Below are 19,535 nucleotides of genomic sequence, written 5' to 3'. Positions count from 1 at the left end.
TTAGCTCATGTTTTCCGCCATCAGCCTCGCCGAAGTGGTGGGGAACAGAGCCGCTGGCCGGAGATACGATGTGGCCCATTCCCGTATCCGCGAATAGCAACTAATTTTACAAAGACTTGAGCTTTGTATGCAGTTATTTAAACGGTTATAGGCGCGGACTTTTTTTTTTTTTTTTTGGGCGGTGTTGCAATCGGGCGTGAGGCTTGTAAGCGGGAAAATACCTATACTCTTTCATTTCGAACACTTCCATACCTTAATTTTGAATATTGAGAATTCGAAGTTGAAAACATCAAAATTTAACCGAAACAGATATCTAACAGCATAATGATTGATGGAATATTCGAAAATATCCAATATTCGCACAAGCTTAGTGCCTAACTTAAAGATGTGCCGGTTACCTTCTCTACGGAATAATACAGTGAAACGAGAAACGGTGCCTAAATTTGCCCAGCGCAACACATACGCACCTTTAAGCCCAGAATTAATTTATCGAAGCAAAGCTTTCCACGCCTTTTCTTTTTTTTTTTTCGTGATGTAGCTCGTGCGTGTACTCGGTCGGCTTCTTACCGAGTAAGGTGGGCCGGCCCTGTAATGTGTGTTATAGTAAACTCGGCTCACACTGATAGACCGGGCAGGCACGTAACCTCTGTTGCGGCAGAACGGGCTTGAGAAAACAAACATCTGCATACCTGCAAGCTCGTGGGCCAGTTGGTGCATTACGAACTTGAAAAGAGAGGGTACCAGCGAAGCATCCCCCCGTCAGCAGCGAGGCTGACTGGAGAGCCTGGCTCAGTTCCGGGGACGTCGACCGACAGCTTGAACTGGTGGACTGGGCGGATAAGGCCAAGCAGGCCCAGGGCCTTACTTGAGCCCGATCCCTCAACCACGTCCCCCTTTACCATTCCCCCTTTTAATAAAGTTTATCACCACCACCACCAGCAGCGAAGCACAAAGGACGCGCACACAAGGAAAAGGCTAGACGCGTCCGTGTCTAACGTCTTTTTCTTGTGTGCGCGTCCTTTGTGTTTCGCTGGTACCTCCTTTTTCAACTTCAGCCGCACACCGTTTCTTTAACCGCTTCTCGAAGGCGTCGCTTCACATAGATTGCAAAATGTTCGTTGGGTCTGCGTAGGCCTGCAGTTGCGTACAGAGCAGAGCTTTCCACCGGCACATTTGTACTGAAACCGATTCTTTGCATCGTCGAGTGCTGTCCCAGGTATGATGTATTCCGCAAGAAAGCATCCGCAGCGCCCAACAACAGAAGCAGTCAGTGAAGTCCGGGAGGTTTCGCTAAAAAAGATTCGCCTTTAAGGTGTGCTTGATCATTCGTTTCGATAGAATCCGCGCCGCGCATGTCTAGGTGTGTGCATTCTGGACTTCTGCTTCAGGAACCTTTCTGTTTGATTGAATTTTTTTTTCTCGACATCGCGGCCGCCGTATCCGGTGCTCGAACCTGCATCCTCGTGCTCAGCAACAGAACGCCATCCACCGTCCGAGCCACCGCAGCGGATGGGACCGTTCCCGCAGGTGAAAGTGATGGAACGAGAACGAAACATAATGAAACTTCGCGTCGGCGATGCTTTCTAGTGACGACTAGAAGTGTGCCGACGTTTACGATGGCTGTTCCTGGTGGCAAGCGTAAAGAAAGATTTGTCACTGGGGCAAGAAATGCAATAATTTACCACTGGGTGTTGAAGTAATACCCAGGCGCTGATCTCCTGTGCATGGGGTTGCTTAATGAACCCGTTAAGTCTATTGAGTCTGCTGTGGAGTAGGCTTTCAACATCACGCTGAGCGTCCTTTTTTTTTTTTATATATATAATGTCGTCGTAGCACTCAGTCCACGGCGACACCACATTTCGAGTCGCACAGCCAGTCACTGCCGCAGTACTATGGCAGCAACAGCGAGTCGCATTTTTTTTTTCATTTTTTCTTCCATTTGCACACATATATCATACCTGATAACGCGGCGCTGTGTTTATGTAGACACGCCGTGTACACTTCTCTCGTCAGAAGGCACGCAGTTTCGTGACAACAGGCAATCGTAATATAATGGTGCAGAAAAAACAATGTGGTGAGGATTAGGGGGAGAAAAAAAATCCCAAAGGCAGGTGTATATCAACGTACGCACAGAAACGTAGCTTGCTGTATTGTGCGCAATGACGCGGAAATTGGTCTGACTGTTTTTTTTTCTTCTTTTTTTGTTGCACCTAAACTCCTTTTTTTAGGTCGTAGCTCGACTGGCTTCTTTACAAATAGCGCTGCTTAGACTTGCTGCGCGGTTGCTTGCCCGATTCACTGAACATTATATGTGTTGACTGCAGGGGGTTGTGCATTTCTTCAAAATACGTATAACCAGCCTGTCTCCTACTACGTTATTTACGTTTCCTGTATTAAAGGGTATCAATGTTAATAATAATAATAATAATAATAATCATAATAATAATAATAATAATAATAATAATAATAATAATGTGAGCCGTAGTGCGACCGTCTTTCCTCCACAAAGTGCAATCATGTCTCCTGCTGGTCCAGTTTCCGTTTTTCTTGCTCGGTTTTAGAGTGATGACACTTCCACACAACGAGAAATTGGCCTGCGACAAAACAGGGGAACAGGGAGAGAAATTCTTGAAGAAGAAATGTTTCAATTAAATGGGAAAATGTTGAGGAAGAGAACCAAATTTGAAGGTATCGAAATTATCTCCTATACCGTGGGGATTTTTGAGGAGAATTCAGTCCTAATTTCAGGAAAATGGCGTGTTAATACTTTCCTTTCTCTTTTACGTCGCGGAAGCACTCGCCAATAGTCGTGCAGACGTTCCTGTTGGTGAAGCGCGACGCTATGGCCCCGAAGGAAATAATTACCTCCTGACTTGAAAGGAATACCGAATTGCAGCAAGCGGTCTTCCCACTCCTTTGTCGCAACGCATTTTTTTTTTTCGGGCACTGGTTGGCACCGCCGGCACATGGCCTGGAAAAATGCTGGCGCCATCCCTGTCGTGAGTGCTTCCGCGTGCGGGGAGATAACGGGGCGCGTTCCTGTTGTACTTTTACTGCAAAGAGGAAATAGGGCGGGGAGGAACGAGGAGAGAGTGCAAATGAAAGAAGGAGGAGAGGCGACGAACATTTCGTGCAGAAAGGTTCGCACGGACGTATATCCCGAGCGCATATATATATATATATATATATATATATATATATATATATATATATATATATATATATATATATATATATATGATATAAGAGGGGGGGCTCCATTTCTAGCCACAACGGGCGCTCTCGCTTCGCATCTGGCACCGGCAGCCGGCTGACGACCCCCTCCATGCATACATGCATACCCGCATCTCGTTGTCTCGCATTCTGCACCGGTGAAAACATGCGCCGAATGCCGGCGAGAGCGAGGCAGCGATGACTTCTCCGGCGCGAAAAGTACGGCGCAGCTATGGGGAAGAGGAGAGCGGTGGTTCAGCAAGAGGGAGAGAGGATCCAAAGAGTGGGAGAAAGATAGCCGAGCTGTGAAGAACCAGCGGCGAGCATCGCGTTGCAACCGCGCGTGTCAACCTCTTTCCTCCCGCACCTACTCCCCCCTCTCCATTCCCCCGCCGCCCGTCCGAGCTTTTCTCTGTCCCCAAGTGCAGAAGAGGCTGACCCGGGGGGTCGTAACCCCACTCCGGCTCTTGCTGACGTCGCCACGCTCACTTGGACGTGTCAGGGGAGGAGAAGTGTGGCATCTTATCTCATTCGGAATAAAATACGCACCCCTTCCCTCGTTCACGTCCTCCCTCGGCCACCATTCCTGCTCGCGGCGTTCACTCTCGGCGAATACATACAGAGGCAGAGTGTGGGACACCCCCTCGCCCGCAGTGGCTTGCGTTCCAGCGCCCGCATTAGGCGTAAGCGGCGGTGCATCGCGTACGGCTCGGAGTTCCCTCCGCCTTTCTCTCTTGCGTGTCTTTTGCGCGTATGTACTTTTGGCACATGCATTCGCTTTTGCCACTCGCTTCTTGTTTCCAGCCGTGTTATTGTTCCCACCCGTTCCCTCGCTTGTTTTACTTCATTCACTCCCGCCTGGATTGTTTTTCTTATGCCCCCTGCAAGGCGCGCGAGAAAAACCAAGAAGGACGGAGCCTGTGTTGCGGTGTGCGTCGGACCTCACTCGGGAGATGGTTTCTTGTTTGCGTTCGGCGCGTGTTCCCTGATGAATTATTGCGGACTGCGGGGCGGAGAGCGAGGCGCGCGCCTCTCTAGCCGGACAGAGCTGCGCAAACACGGCTCAGTCTGGACGTCGAATAGCGAAAGGAAAAAAACGACTGGCGGCCGAGCGAAGGGCGCTGTTTTGCTGCCAGGGACGTAAGCTCCTACGCTGTACTGCTTCGCCTGTCTCCCACTCGTTTCTCTTGCCTCTTGTTTCCTTAACTCTTCTTACCGTATATTTCTCCGTGCGCTCCCGGAGCGTCCTCGAGCGCTTTGTGTAGCTAGCTATGCGTTAACGCGGTCGGGAATAAATGTCATAGTTCGCTGAGTCGATCGTAGCTTTTTTCTCTGAAACGTCGCGCCTTCAAATCCTCACGTGCCGCTGAGCGGAAGGTAGGCCACGCACTGGAACCTGTGAGACGAATGCTCCGGCATGCTGATGCATGTGCTTTCACAAGTTGTTTTTTTGACGCCCTGTGGTGGTTGGTGCCTTTTGGATGTGCCTACCCGGTGCGCGTCTTACCTGTCGATCAAAGGTGTTGGGAAGACCTGCGTAAACAGTGTAATGTTTTCACTTGAGCTTTCACTATTGTTAGAGGGAACCTTCCTTTGCCTGTCCTCCCTTGTCTGGCGGCGCTGTTGGGTCGGTCAGTATCTAGGCAAATATTTGTGAATAGATTCAGGGAGGATATGCGTGCGCTAATATAAGTGCCAACGAGCGACCTTATATAGTCATTGCCTGCTAACCGGCAAAGCCGCAGAAGTTGACGCACGTCCCTGTCTGGCGTTAGAGAAATATACAGGGTGTCCCAACTATCGTGCACCGAGATTTAAAGATATGCGAATGCCACGTAGCTGTACAGAACCAAAGTGGTGATGTTTGCCGTCGCTTGGATATGCTCAGATAATTTTTTTTCCATTCCACCGTTACGTGATTAGTCTTAATTAATTAATCACCTTCTCAAATATTATAATTATATGAAAGTATCGATGAGAAAGTTGTAGGGCGACATGGAAAACTCTCGATGTAGCTTTCTGTTCCTCAATACGTGCTACATAAAAGTGTTTTTCTCAGCGTGAAAGATGCCTGCGAATACGCGCGAAGTGCCACAAGCAGCCACTCGCGCGGCAATTCTGAGTATCTGAGTATAAATAATTTGAGTATCTATTTTGAAATCTTGGCGCAACATGGTTTGGACACCCTGTATTTTTTAAGTGCAACATGAACAAATAATGTCGTTTTGCAGATATCCCTAGAAAACGCCGACCTCTTAACGAAACAGTGGATAACATTTAACTTATGCTTTTTACTTTCTTTGATTAAGCCATTCGATATGTGCCACTAAGTGTGTGCCCATCCTTGGCCAGTCCTCCAGGATGGGCAGGAGGTGCCATAGTGGCAGAAGAGGTACGAATCCCTTTAATGTTGCTTGATACGTGTTGTACTTTTCTGTGCACACACCTGTCATCACCATTCTTCCCTCCAAAAATGTCGTGCAGCGCCTTCGTACTTGCCACGTCGCGACGTGTGCGTCTCATACTATGCAACCGCCTTAATTGGAGTTTGAATTCTGGCATAGCTTGTTAGCCCTTCCGTGCAGTAAATATATTTTAAAAAAAAACTCGCCTGAGAATAAAGTTGTCGCCTTTGTGGTTGGCAGGCATAAACATTTCAGGAGATTACACGTTGCATAGGGTCAAAGTAAACAGTACGCAGCGCTGTTAGTCTGTAATCAAAGAAATTACTGCTTCACTAGAGCTTCGCTTCACGTGTGCTCTAACATGCGAGTTGTTGTTTGTTTCTTTCTTTAATCGCTGTAGACGATCTAAGAGCTACGATTCACACAATTCTGCATCTTCTTTTGGTACAGAAATGATAAGTTTCAAATTTAATGTTACGTTTGTCTTGCTCTTGGTATTATTTTTTGGGGGGAATTCAGCTTCCTGGTACTTCCGTTAAATATTTCAGGCCACAAACAAAACGAAACTGCGTGTATCAGTCGATAGAATTTATACGTTTTCTTAAATGCAACAAAATTTATTCATATTTGTTCAGCGGCTCTCTAGTAATAGCATTTCGACTTTTGAAGCTTTACCAATGTTTTCCAACTGGACAGACACAGAATAAAAGCGAAAAAAAAAAAAACAGCGGATACTCACAGCTTGTGTAAGTCTATTGCGCTGGGAAATTTCGGCAATGTAGCACTCACTGCCCTAATCCTCGGCATTGGTGTGCAGTGTACTTGAACATGCAAATTGTAGTTTGCTCCAAACAGACAGCTTTGTTTTAAGTATCAGATGTATTGAGCGTAAGAACTCTTTAACAGCTGGGCGATTCACTTTACTGCATCTGCGAAATGCGGTTGGGCTGTGGAATGAAACTAGAGCTCCAGCGCAATGGGCGCTCACAGGTTTAGTACTTGTCTTAAGGTACCTTAAGGTACATTGTACCTTGTTATTGACGCGTACTGTTATTCTGTTTATCCGTTTTTATATTGAGCTTCTGATTCGCTTTTTCATTTCATTAATTTATTCATGTATACGCACTATCCAGTATCGTCTAGCATGAGTGGCTTCACTGTCTTCACTGTGGCAGTGTCCCAATGATTCCTTACATTTCTGATTCATTTTTGTTTTGCATGTTGCGTCGTTTTATTCAATCGCGTGTTGTTTTTATACTCTTCATTGAGGTGCACACTGTACCCAATGTCTCGTCGTGTCCGCTATCTTGACCATCGATTCAGGCAAGTGGGCGTTAAATGCTCGTTATTGTGCGTGTCACGTTGTGTACGTGTTCTTTATTTGCATACTTGCTCCACTCATTCGTGCATATGCATTTAACAATCAAATGTTGTTAAAAATCCGGCGACAGAAGTTGGCAGCATTTTTAATATCAACAATAGAATAAAAGTAATTCACTTGCGCACATCCTTTGTGACCTGAAATAAGTTGCGAAAGTAGTGTTCGCTAATGTCCCGTGCGTTTTGCAAAGTTTAGATTTGTACCGCGTCGAACTTTTTCTGAACAGGACTTACCCCATCGACTAAGAAAGTCGAACGTTATGCCTGGTAGGAATTTCACATGCAATAATGAGGTCACCCAGTGGCGAGGTAGATCGCTTTGATGGTCACCAATTACCTTAAAGATTTTATGAAGTTCCAGTGAATACATGCAGTAAAATCAAAAAAGGAAAATCGGAAACAGGTCGTAGGACAACATCACTCCGAGAATGCGACCTGCTATATGTAAGTTTCGCTATTCTACTGAATACATTGCTTTGAAGAAGACGACTCCTCCTTTCGCTGTTGTTTTACCGCCAGGAATTGTCGTCTCTGATATAACACTTTTTTCTCCCTTCCCGTTCCATTGTTCCCTAGGCTGTCCCATTTAATGCGCTTAACATTATCAGCCTATTTCATGTCCACTGTAAGAACAAGGTTTCTGATAAAAATGGGGGGGGGGGGGGTTCCGTTTTCCCGGTCTTGCGTTGGGAGACTCCATTGTATGCCGGCAAATGCCCTAATCTTATTACACCATTTAATTCTCTGGCTTACCGATTGCGCTACCCCTATACCTTGACATTCACGTCCTTCATGTAGTGACGCGAATGATCGCCTATGCGATTGACGCATTACAAGAGCAGCCCATGTAAGCTCGTTCCTCTTAATGTGTACCAAAATATTAGCTTCGCTGCCTTGTTTTCTAATCTATATGCAACGTTGTTATGCCGCCTCTGGATCGGGATGGCGTTCACGAACGCCTAATCGTTCCGCATTGCAATGGCTGACACAGCTACGAGCAACTCCTGAGGGACAAGATAAACTACTGAACAAATCCTGTGCTTTTGTTTCGGTTATAATGTCCAGCGCCGTCTTCTCCGGCCAGCATTAATTCCGTAAGAATCAAGGCAGTTTTCTGAAGCCAAGAACCTTAGACCACGGTCATGTACGTCGCTGGCACAGAGAACAACGAAGGTCTTACTACCGTGCTTGAAGTCGGCAGGTATCTCCAACCTTTGATATAGACGCGTCACCTCAAAGTGCGCGCGCAACTAGAGCTTTCTGTTTTACCATATTTCCCCCTTTTCACCCATTATCCGCTTGTCTTAGTGCAGGGAAGGAAACCGTACATCTTTTACCCCTTACTTTCCTTTCTTATATATATATATATATATATATATATATATATATATATATATATATATATATATATATATATATATATATATATATATATATATATATATATATATATATATATGTGCTGCCATTTTCCTGCATTTTGATGTTACCCTTGTACTTGTCATTTTCCGCTCCATCAAACATTGCGTGGTCCTTAGTTTCTTTTGAAGTTTCTTCGTTGTACCTCCGATCTTATCCTGTTTCGTCCCAAATTATTGATGTGCTGCAGTTTGGGACTTGGAGGGCCTGCTGCAAGTTCTGCTACTCATTTTCATTCGTCTGCAGATGTCCTCCTCATTATCCGAGGCTCCTATGCATACTTGGCCTAAATTAATGCCCTTCTGCACTGCTCCATCAGCCTACGTACAAAGCACGAACTCCTTTTTCATCGCCAGGTTATTGAACCTTTGTAGTTTTCGACACATTAATCTTTACGCCGTACTTACGTAATGCGTGTGAGCCATTCCGCGAACAACAGTTCAAAAGCACGTGTCGTGATTTTCATAGCCCTTTCCGTGAAAACACGCAGGCACAATGGAGCGGAGTCAACCTCCTTCCAGCGCCAACGATCCGCACAGCGCTGCTCACTCCGACTACACTGCCCCTGGCGGCGGCCATGGTTACGCTCTTCGTATCTGTGGCCGCTCCTGGACACCAGGCTGACGGCCACATCGGAGACCTCGTGATGGACGTCTACTTCGGCGACGACGAGCAGCAGACGAAGCCGCTGCGGTTGCGCCCGGCTCGCGTCGAACCATACTGCTGGACTGCCGGTGTGACGTACACCTACCTAAGGGAGGGCATCTTCAGACCCATGGTGGCCGCTTGGTTCAGCGGCCACAATGCTTCGTGGGTCGCGGCGCACAAGGACTCTATCGGCGTCTACCGCAATCTCACGTCGGTACAAGACGTTTGGCTCCGCGGCTTGCTGGTCCTACCTCCAGATATGGTTCCAACGCGCACGAATATCAGGTGAGCCTGCAGAAAGCGCAATGCCTCTGGCCGGTAGTCTATGAAGTGCACTATGCAAAGCTGCAGTTGGGGTCAGCTGGTCATGCACTGTATACGGGGATAAACACGCTGTTTTTCACAAGATAGCGTATCAATCTGATACGCAGCAGTACGTCGCGCTTTGATACTCCAGTGTAATTTATGTGCGAGGGGATGCATGCCGTAATAGATCCGTAACGTCCTGGAGAGCCGCCTTCGTTGGTGCGAATGATGACTCTTGGCGCGCAAGACTGTCAGTGGCCTCGTTGCCTGCTACGCTGATGTGTGAAGGTGTACTCCGTTCCACGATGTGGAACATATTTGCAAAATATGTTCCACTTGCTGAGTGTAACTTACGTGGAACCCGATTAAGAGTGCAGCCACAGAAAGACAATGGCAAAAAGCCCACGATACGTAATTGTTTAACATGCCATGTACTATATCACTTCAATTACAGCGTGCTTTTTAACAGTACTCTGAATACACCTTTTCTGTAGAGGCAACCCACGTTCTAGTAATTGCAGCATGCGTTCGTAGGGAACTCTAATCGCACTAAAATTAGTTAGCGAGTTTGTTGCGTCAACTGCCTGCACTGTGGAAGCCTAGCTAGCCCCAAATGCACACGCTCACCATTTCTTCATGTCACCAGGTGCGGCCTCCGGGAGGAAACTCGGCTACCCGTCGGTTACACCGTTTCATACGCCGTCAGCAGAGTGGTCGCGAAGGGCTGCCGGCTCGAAAATGACGACACGGCTTCAGCGACGTGCGGCAGCCGAGAGTCGGTCCTGCTCTTCAACTCTACGGGGGGTGCCGGTCACGAGATGGCGTATGTCTTCCAGGAACCCGGGACGTACCGCATCGCGGTGACGCTGCAGAACCCGCTCAGCGCAGCCACGGTGATGAAGACAGTCAGCGCGCTGGACGAAATTCGAGGACTGCGAGTGAACTTGAGCGCCCCCGACGTTGGCGGTGGCCGCCAACCTTTCGTCCTGGCGACCGGAAGCAACGTGACGCTCCTGGCTACGTACGCAGCAGGCACCGACGTTCGCTGCTCGTGGCACGTCCTCCCGGCGTGTGGCTCCTGTCTCGTCGTGGCGCCTGCGGAAGGACTGCGAGACGCCGCAAATACGTGCGTGGCGTGGTTCCTCTTTCCCGTTGCCGGCGCGTATTCAGTGACCGCGGAAGCCTTGAATGACCTGGGCCAGCGGCACGGAGCAAGCCTGACTGTCCCTGTGATTGCACAGGACAGGGTGAAAGGTCTGCGAGTGTGGGCTCGTGGGCCTCGGTGGGTTGCGAAGGTGGGAGCGCGGTTTGTGATCGGGGTGACTCTGGAAGAGGGCACGAACGCGACGGTCGCGTACCGGGTGCCGGGACAGCAGTGGACGCCGGTGCGACCTCCGCATTCCGGGCGCGGCGCTCGCAATGCCTCGCTTCGCTTCGGCGAGGCGGGTCTCCAGCGCGTGCGAGTGCGCGCCGCCAACTTGGTGTCGGTGGAACGCGCCGTCGTCACCGTGCACGCCTTCAAGCGCCTGCCGAGGAGCCTCGTCCTCGGTGTGGTCAACTGCAGGGGTCACCGGGCTATGGCGGCCGTCTTCACCCGGGGTGAGTGCACAATGTTCGTTTCCGTGCTCCTGTCTATAGGGAGGTGGCTGTTGCATCTTGGAAACAAAGAAACATGAAATCACGCGAGAACACAAACGAACGAACGAAGAAATTAGTCAACGAGTAAATTAATGGCGGTATCAGAGCATAAAAACTGGAATAAATAAGAATAATGAGAGAAAATTGTGCATTTGTACGAATTCTTAATTTATAATGCGAGCGCGTGACGGAGTTTGGAATCTCGCCTGTCACCGAGAGAAGCTGAGCAGCCTACGACTTTTTTTTTTTTAGGTGCATTGACGTCGCAGTAAAGTTCTTGTCAACTTACCCTTAATGTCGTAGGAAATGCAAATGCAGACGAATAGCACGACATTTGTCGCTTACATATGGAAACCATTCTTCCTCGAGGTCAAGTGAACGCCTCTTTTCACTTGCCCTCTAGGAAGAACGGTTGCCGTATGTCAGCTGGTCCGTTCGCTAACGCAAGACGCAACTTGGGGCGCGATCTAGCCAATCGCGTGAGGCGAAATTGGACGCAAACTGAACGCGTGTTTCGAACAACGATCTCCGATCGTGCTCCTAAGTGCTGCAGGTATACACATATGTGTCTTGTGTAATATTTGTGTAGTAGTTGTTGTATTATACTTAGTCGGAAAAGCGCTTGTGCGTAATTTACTGCGACTGCAATTAATAGCTCTAGGTTTTCTGCGTGGGCATGTGTCTTTCGTAGTAGTACTTCTTGCGTTAACCAGTGGAGGATTGCTGCACATGGAAGAAGCAATACACATATAGAAATAAAGAAATGCAGGACGACCGCTCGTCGTTGCTGTCCCTCTTTATTTTCGCGCCTACATAAGCAAACAGACAATGAAGCCAGAGAAGGTACACGGCCGACTGATTGTTCTATTGAAATGTAGAATAAGGCAAAGGAAAACGAGGATGGTCTAAAAGAGAACTTGGAGGACGTGGAAGCCGTACGCACGGTCGTTCCCGTTACGTGTGCGTTGCATTAGCAATTACCATTTACCGCGGTGCCATCCTCCCGTCCATTTCCTTGAATGAATTTGCGTATGTGTCGTAGATGTAGCCCCTTCGTGTGTTAACACGGTCTTTTGCTGGGCACATCGATGGGTGTGGGTAACACAACTTAGCACGACAGTAAATGAGTGGACGAGGGACACCGCTGACTTATCAGCTGAATTTGATTGAACTGTTGAGTCAGCGCCGCTCATATGGAGGCGAATGTTCTGCACACTTCCAGCCGCGGGCGTTACCTAGTGCCTTTCGGACCCTATTGCAAAGCCCAATATCCGGTTGCCATGCTGGATGCTAAGGCGATGGGCAGGTGCTGCATTCTGGGAGGCGCTGGGCACTGGTGCGAAAAGCCGCCGTAGAGCGAGAACTGCGCGGTGCCTGGCTACCGTATACATTTATTTAAACACGGAAAGCATCAAAGAGCGTTTTAGTTCAACTGAGAAAAAAAAAACGAGGACAAAGTAAAAATAATGATGCCACCACCAGGGTTCGGTACTCCGTCCTACAGTTCCCAGGCCCAATACTTTACCACTTCCCCACGACAGTCTCGTTTTATTATTATTATTACATGGAAAACAATACTGAAGAAATATTACAGAGCGGACACAGCTACACACTCGAAACTCGGGAAAACGCACACTCATGTGTCCAACAACAAGTGCATACATTTAGGCGGTGGTTCCTGCACAGCGTGCACACTTCGCACATAAGCGGCACTTTCGCGAAATAAGGATCTTGTAGATCGCGGGCTTTCGCCACGGCGATCACACAGTGTGCGTCTCCACAGGCTGTATAAACCAAGTACTATGAACATGTCGCAGCGAAGACCGCCCATAACCGTTTAATTTAACGCTAGAAACCTAATTAACTATGGAGCGTTGTCAATTTCCTTTCTAAGCGTCCGTTGGAGAAGACCGAAAAAAAGTTGTGGCATCCCTACAATTTATGAAACAATGATAGACGGTCTCAAAACGTGGACACAGCCGACAGTTCGTTGATCACGGCACAAAGCAGCCCCTCAAATTTAACCAGGTTTTAACACGGAGTGTTTCCGGATGCAATTTAAAGAAAAATGTTTTTACTGCAGAATGCATACACATTTTGCGGACCCGTCTATGACAACTTCATAAGGCCGACTTAAATAAGGTGCACGATACAAAGGATCTGGGAAAATTGAGTCCACCAGGGCCGCAGAAATTGCTTTTCGACTTGCAGTGAAAATGCACTCCCAGACTAAATCTAACTTTCAAGAAAAGAAATGAGTCAACAACCTCCTTGAGAATGCCCCAATTAGCCTGTGGGACATGTTTGGCATTTTATGAAACTATTATATTAGGAAGATAATGATCTAATCACAGTTGCAGCATTTCACGCAAAAACGGATGTTCACCGTCTCGAAAGAAAACCAGGCGAGAAAAATTTGCCTGACGAAGAGATAGACTAGTCCTAGACCAACATGTTCGAAGGGGAGGAACAGGTTGTCGCGCCGCATCGATTCATAGCCCGAGCTCCAAATTATTGTTGCAAATGCGCGATGCAGTGCCTGCAGGCGAAGTCGTGAGCACTGCAGTACTTGCAGCACATACATAAGACGGGAAGCTAAGAACACGTTGCACACTTCAGCAAGACTGAACATCGACAAATTCCACCCTCACTACGAATTCAGCCTACACTAAAATTTTCCAACTTCTCCCTTGCTATCTCTATACTGTGAGAGAGGCACGCTTAAATAGCGCAGATATTTCTTTCTATTGAATGTCTGCGTATTGTGATGACATTCTAGCCCATAGTCCAAACCGAAAACTTCAACTTTTTTCACAACGTTAACGCTAGCAGCAAAAGCCGAACAAGAATCTTACGTAACTGCAAGAGCAGTCTTTACACTCTTCTATCAGTACGCCACGCCAGTAGATGACAAGTCGTGAATAACTTACCATATTGAGACCTAGGCACAGTTTCAGTTTCATACAGACATGTCTCGCACAGACATGGTAGATGCGCTATCGCGCCGCAATTAAAGCTTGCCCCTGTGTCAGAAAGAAGAAAGTTGTCCGTATTCAGTAGTATGGCTGGAAGTGCCACAACATTGATTTTCTATGGCTATTTATATTTTAACTTCGACATAAGTCCTAAATGAACCACCGATCCGGGACCCTGTATGGACTGTTACTGCCGATGTTCATAGCTGTTTTTTTTTTTTCGCGCAAGGGATGTGCAACATTATCTTAGTTCAATGATGCTTTGCAATCGACACGTCTGCGTATATTCACATATCTCCGTAGGCTGTGCGTCTGGCAGCATTCGGGAACAGCACATATGAGCATGTTTATAACACGTTACATCGGCAGTCATCGCTTCTTGTACTGACACTGTAGGCACGAAAAAATGGTTTATTTAGCAGCAGATGCGAAAGCTGAACTATGGTGATTTATCCTTGTTAGACTTGTTGATTCCTGAGCCCAGACGGGCCGATAGCGTGTAGACGGACTCGGTGGTATCGCTAGATTGTCTGTATTTGAGCCTCAGAACCCTTCACCTATTATTTAGTAGTACACTAGGGAAAGTCCAAGAGCACGAATCGCGTCATGTTTTTTATCGGTGCGATAATATCAATCAGCGGCAGGCTTCCTGGGGTCCGTTCGAACGCTGCTGAACGATTTCTGGGCTTCATGTCGACACCAGAACACTTCGACAAAGGCGACAACTCTTATTCATCGGTTGCGTGCAAACTGCCAAAGGTGAGGCGTTATCGACGTTTGCTTAATTTCGTTCAAGTCAGTCATAATGGAAATGCAAAAAACGAAAGTAAAAGCAGCGCAGTTTCCAGTATGAGCTAGCGAACTGCGGCGAGCACTATGGCGTGTGCAGTACGAACCAGTACGCCCCAGCGTCATAGCAGTGAAACCAGCGTCTCCTCCAGTGTTACCCAGGTCTTGAGTAGTGTGTGTCACCAGTATCCCAGTGATTCCCAGCGAGCGCCAGCGACCTCAGTGCGATTCAGTGTCAAAAAATGCACTGGCTTCACACTGGAAGGCACTGGAAGACGGTAGTTTTTTGCAGTAGAGGAGTAGGCACGCAACTGGCCGTAAATCTCTTGCGTGCTACCTAATTGCACGAAGGGCACCAAAGTCGAGGCCCTCGCCGTAGTAGTGACGGCGAACAACAGCAGTGCCGCAACGCAAGTCACGAAACTAATAATTAGGGAACCTGTGCCCTGCAAAATAAGAAACGCTCGGCACAACGATAGTGACGAGTACACTCATCGATCGTCGAAGATATGATGCGCGGATCCGACGCGTCGGCTAATTATACGATTTATTGAACTTTCCAGCGTAATCGTTGGGTGCTCGCCTGGGTTCTAGAACGTACACCGCTATTCGGCGTCGCGACGGTCCACTTATTTCCTGGTGTTGACGTCGGAAAGGGCCACAGTGAGTCCATTTCAATCTGCTGCAACTGTTGGCGAGGAAGTTCGATAGGCTGTGCAGTAATCGCGCTGGTCTTGTTGCATGGTGTATTGCGTCGCTGACAGTGTCGGAAGGTCTTGGCGTATTGAGCGACGTCGGCGGCGAGGCGCCGCCGGTGATACTTCTTCTGCATCCTGGAGAGTGCGCGGGAGAAACAGAGCTGCCCAGCAGTCGGATCATCATGCAGGGCGCGTAGAACTTCTGGCCGCAGTGCGGATGGCACGACGAGAAGGTAGTTGGCGCAGACTGATGAGAAGTTTTTCTTTACATGGACGTAGTTTCGCAGGGGAAACGGAGAAAAGCCGCGCCTAAATATCCCTGGGACAAAGTCGGTCTTCGCTTCGAAGAACTTCAGATGTATTGCTTGTTCAGGGTCTGCTCGCTGCTGTTGGGTGAAGTCGTCGGGGCTTATTGTCGCATGGTGAAGCCGAATACTATTGACCCTCATCGAGAGAAGTGTAATGTAACAAAAAAGCATTGACATCGTTCTAATGGGAAAGTCAACTTTGAAAAGCCACCTGAAGAGCTCGAAGTGTTTGTGCGATTCAGTGGTTACTTAGTAGCAGTAAAAAAAACCTTATTTATTGTTTAGTTACTTATACCCAGAGGGTGGATCCCCTACTCCAAGGTCCAACTTCCGGCGGCAATCTGGCTGGGTCGGTCGATCAGTTTCCTCTGGTCGTCAAAGGCTGTGCTTGAAAGAGCGACTTCCCACAGGCAGGGGGAGGGTTAGGGTACCGGAAGTTGAGTGAGTGGTTTGAGTCATTCCCACGCGGAATGGTTGCTTAGCTATAAATAATTGTGTATGTCCTCATCTTTCATGTTCGTGTGAACGTCTTTCTCCTAGTGCGCTACTTCACTAAAATCGTGGATTACCAACCATACCTGTTAAATAAGAACTGCAGCTAAGAAGGAGGTATGAATATTTTTTAATTGACGTGTATGACTGATACTGGTTGCAATCTCCTTGAAATTTGGCCTTCAGCACTTGGAAGTCCTTGAATTGTCATTGAGTTTTGCATTGGGTGCTCCGTACGAACCCTGGAAATGACAACGCGGTAATGTACAGTAACCAGCCGCTTGTCAATTCGTGCTGGGTTTTATGCGTGACGTGGACTCGGAGAGCGACTGCCACTTTGCGTCAATATCGGAGGCCATAACGAAAACTGCTGTCGCGGACGAAGGCCCATCGCGACGAAGTTGTTCCTGCAAGGACGGCGGTGTCCATTCGAAAGCCAGCTGCTGTCGTAATAAATAAGTTCAGAGCCGACAGAAGCTCTGAAGTCCAGAAAATGTTTCCTTTCTTTCTTTCTTTCTTTCTTTCTTTCTTTCTTTCTTTGTTTCTTTCTTTCTTTCTTTCATTTTGCGACTCCTCGTTACCGCAACGAAAAATATTTACAAAAATGTGGTGATTGTGCCAGCGATATGCTCACGAACACCAGGGAAAGGTACCCTTAACACTCAACGTTCAACTTTAGTTTAGCGGCTCGTCGTATTGTCGGACAGAATGGAAAAGGCAGGCTGACGCTGCCGATCAGCCCAGTGGAAGCCGCGCCCGTTATTGACGTTTTTCGGCGCAGAGCTGTTGTCTCCCTCCGGTCGATTTCGGAGTTGGTCGACCGTCCTTCGAGTGAGTCGCGGACAAGCTTTCGCGCCGCTGGACGAATTCCGTGGCGCGGAGTCGCGCTTCCCTCGGTTCACGTAACCGCGCAGCGTCTCTCGGCTACGCGTATACCGGACGCCGCCGCGGTATAGAAATGAGCCACGCGAGGAACCGACCGACCGGCGGGCCTGCTCCCAACGTGCAATATATGCTTCGCCGAATGTGCCGACTTTTTTCGCCACATCCACCTTCTTTGCCACCTCACCAGCTTTCGCCCGAAAACGAAAGAGAAAAAAAAAAAGAATAAAGAAGTTTAAAGGAAAAGTGCGCACACAAAAAGTTCGCATTCGCACGCGGCTGCGCTCGTGCACAGTCGCGCATGCGCCGTACAGTGGCGAATTTGACGCAGCACTGACTCGCCGCTGGCGAACAAATATTGCCCGCCTCCCCACGCGATCTCTCCTCCTCAGGAACCTCCGCGCTGTACCCGCCTCATATCTTCCCGTCGTAGGTCTCCCCTCAGCATTTCCTGCTTTGTTTCGGTGGGAGAAGAGGTGTCGGGGGAAGGGGGCAAGGGTGAATGGGAGAGGGTATTGAAGCGGCCTTCAGACGGACGAGCTAGCTGCGTATTTGCTCGCAATATAGTAGTGCAGGCGCTTTCGCAAATTTAAATGTATGCGCTGCGCGCGCCATCGCAGGCCTCGCGCGTGCGCACCGGGGAATTTTGCGCCTCGGGGAAAAAAGAACGGTCTCCGAGCGACCGAGAGAGACGACGCAATATCGTACTCCCGACTACTGGCTGCGGCTGCTGGCACAGCATGGACCGCTGCATCTGTGGTCTGGCTTTAGAGGTTTATTCCAATTTTATTTTTTCCCTCGTAGAAAGGCCCGGGGACGCCCGAAGGAAAGAGAGACAGATGAGCATTTAAGATGATTTGGGGAAAAACAAAACAATGTCAGGAAGAAAATGAGTTAGGGGCCCGGGATAGTCAATTATCTCAGTCGTTTCACTAGAAGCTCGCAGCATTGCGGAAGCTGAACGGGGTCTCGGTCAGTCAAGAGCGAAATTCACTGGCCTGTTCGACCGCGTTTCCTTTTGTAATTTGGCACTGGTGGGTCATTGGCTACAAGGGTTAGCTGGTGCTTGGCAGCCGGTCAGTCGCATGTCGCTTTCGTGTTAGGTTGAACGAATGAATTTCATCGATTCACAGTTGCTCTTACTCGCGCAAGGCCTGCTCGCTAAGCTTACTCTTCCAAGCCCGAGGTGTCTCGTGCCAGATGTGTTATAGCCTGCACGACCCTGCACGCTTTTAGTGAGGGCCTACAAGCCGACCCGTGGCGATGATCCGGCACGTCCCGCTCGCAGGTCCGTCACACCCCCTGCTCGCGCGTATGCCGCGCTTGCTGTCCGTCGCGCGCCTCTTTAGCGACGGTCGTCGCCGGCCGGAAATTGGACGCGCTCTGCGCTGTGCCGCTCTCGCCGCCAGCGTCCGACATTTTTCTCTCTGTCTTTGGAGCATCGGAGGACGAGCAGCGGGCACGAAAATCGCTCTCGGCGCTCTCTGACGCCACCGGGAAGTCTGCCAGGCGACCGAGGGGTCCTTTGCCTCTGACTGCACCGAACGTCGCCTGGTGTCTTTTATTTTCCCGTCTTTCGCCCACTCTGGTCCGCCGCTGGCCGACCCGCAGAGAGTGGTCGGTGAGCAGGCGTCGAGGGGAATGGGTTGGAGCCCCCCCCTTCCCATACCGGAGTGATGCAGGCGAGGGGTCCTCGCCGCGTGTTTGACCGGAAGAGAGCGAGCGCCGACACTAGAAGGCACCTCGGACGACGCCGTTTGCGTCGCTCATACGTGCGCCGTGTACAGGGACGAGTCAGTTTGCGTAGTGTGCGTGTGTGTGCGCACCGCCTGCATCTCAGAAGAGGCTGTGTCATTCTTTGTTTGCGCTGCTGGGCGGCGAGGTGAAGGTCGTCGCAAATAAGGCGTCCGTCCGCTGTCGCGATGCTGTATCGAACCCGTTGACCCAACGATCTTATCGAGTCGGCCGTGAGCGCGCAAGAAGGATCGGCGGGACGGTGACGGATATTTAGCTTGTCGATGGAACGTCTCGCCGTAATAGTCGCAATAAGCATGGCAGAGTTGAAGATGCTGTGCGAAATCGGCCCTAAGCAGACACTAGAATTTATCTTTTTCTGCTAGATGCCATAGAATTCATTGAAATCGCGTGAGCGGTTGCCCGTCAACATGTTCTGTGCGTTCCGCATCTATTTCAGCGCTGCTATGGGTGTGTTCGAGGTAAAACTTGAACGGCATGCTCACTCATGAGTGGACTTCACTCGAGGTCGCACTCATCTAACAGCCGTAACGGTGAGTAAGCGCGGCAAAATGCGAGTGGATGTGTTTGCGTGTCATTGTTGTTCACTACCATCGTAAAATGTTTGGTGTGCCTACACCTGTTTAA

General features: G+C 49.0%; 1 protein-coding gene across 1 annotated transcript; it reads left to right on the top strand.

Moving 5' to 3' along the window:
* The first annotated feature begins 2,966 nt into the window (after positions 1-2,966).
* Positions 2,967-15,668, top strand: LOC142570629 (uncharacterized). Its single transcript, XM_075678991.1, has 4 exons — positions 2,967-2,999; positions 8,908-9,350; positions 10,018-10,970; positions 15,538-15,668. Exons 1-4 carry the CDS (start codon positions 2,967-2,969, stop codon positions 15,666-15,668), a joined length of 1,560 nt encoding a protein of 519 aa, XP_075535106.1.
* Positions 15,669-19,535: the final 3,867 nt, after the last annotated feature.

Source organism: Dermacentor variabilis, chromosome 2 (genome assembly GCF_050947875.1).
Source record: "Dermacentor variabilis isolate Ectoservices chromosome 2, ASM5094787v1, whole genome shotgun sequence".
Taxonomy (NCBI): domain Eukaryota; kingdom Metazoa; phylum Arthropoda; class Arachnida; order Ixodida; family Ixodidae; genus Dermacentor; species Dermacentor variabilis.
Note: the sequence above shows the minus strand (reverse complement) of the source record. Positions and strands in the feature narration are given on the sequence as shown.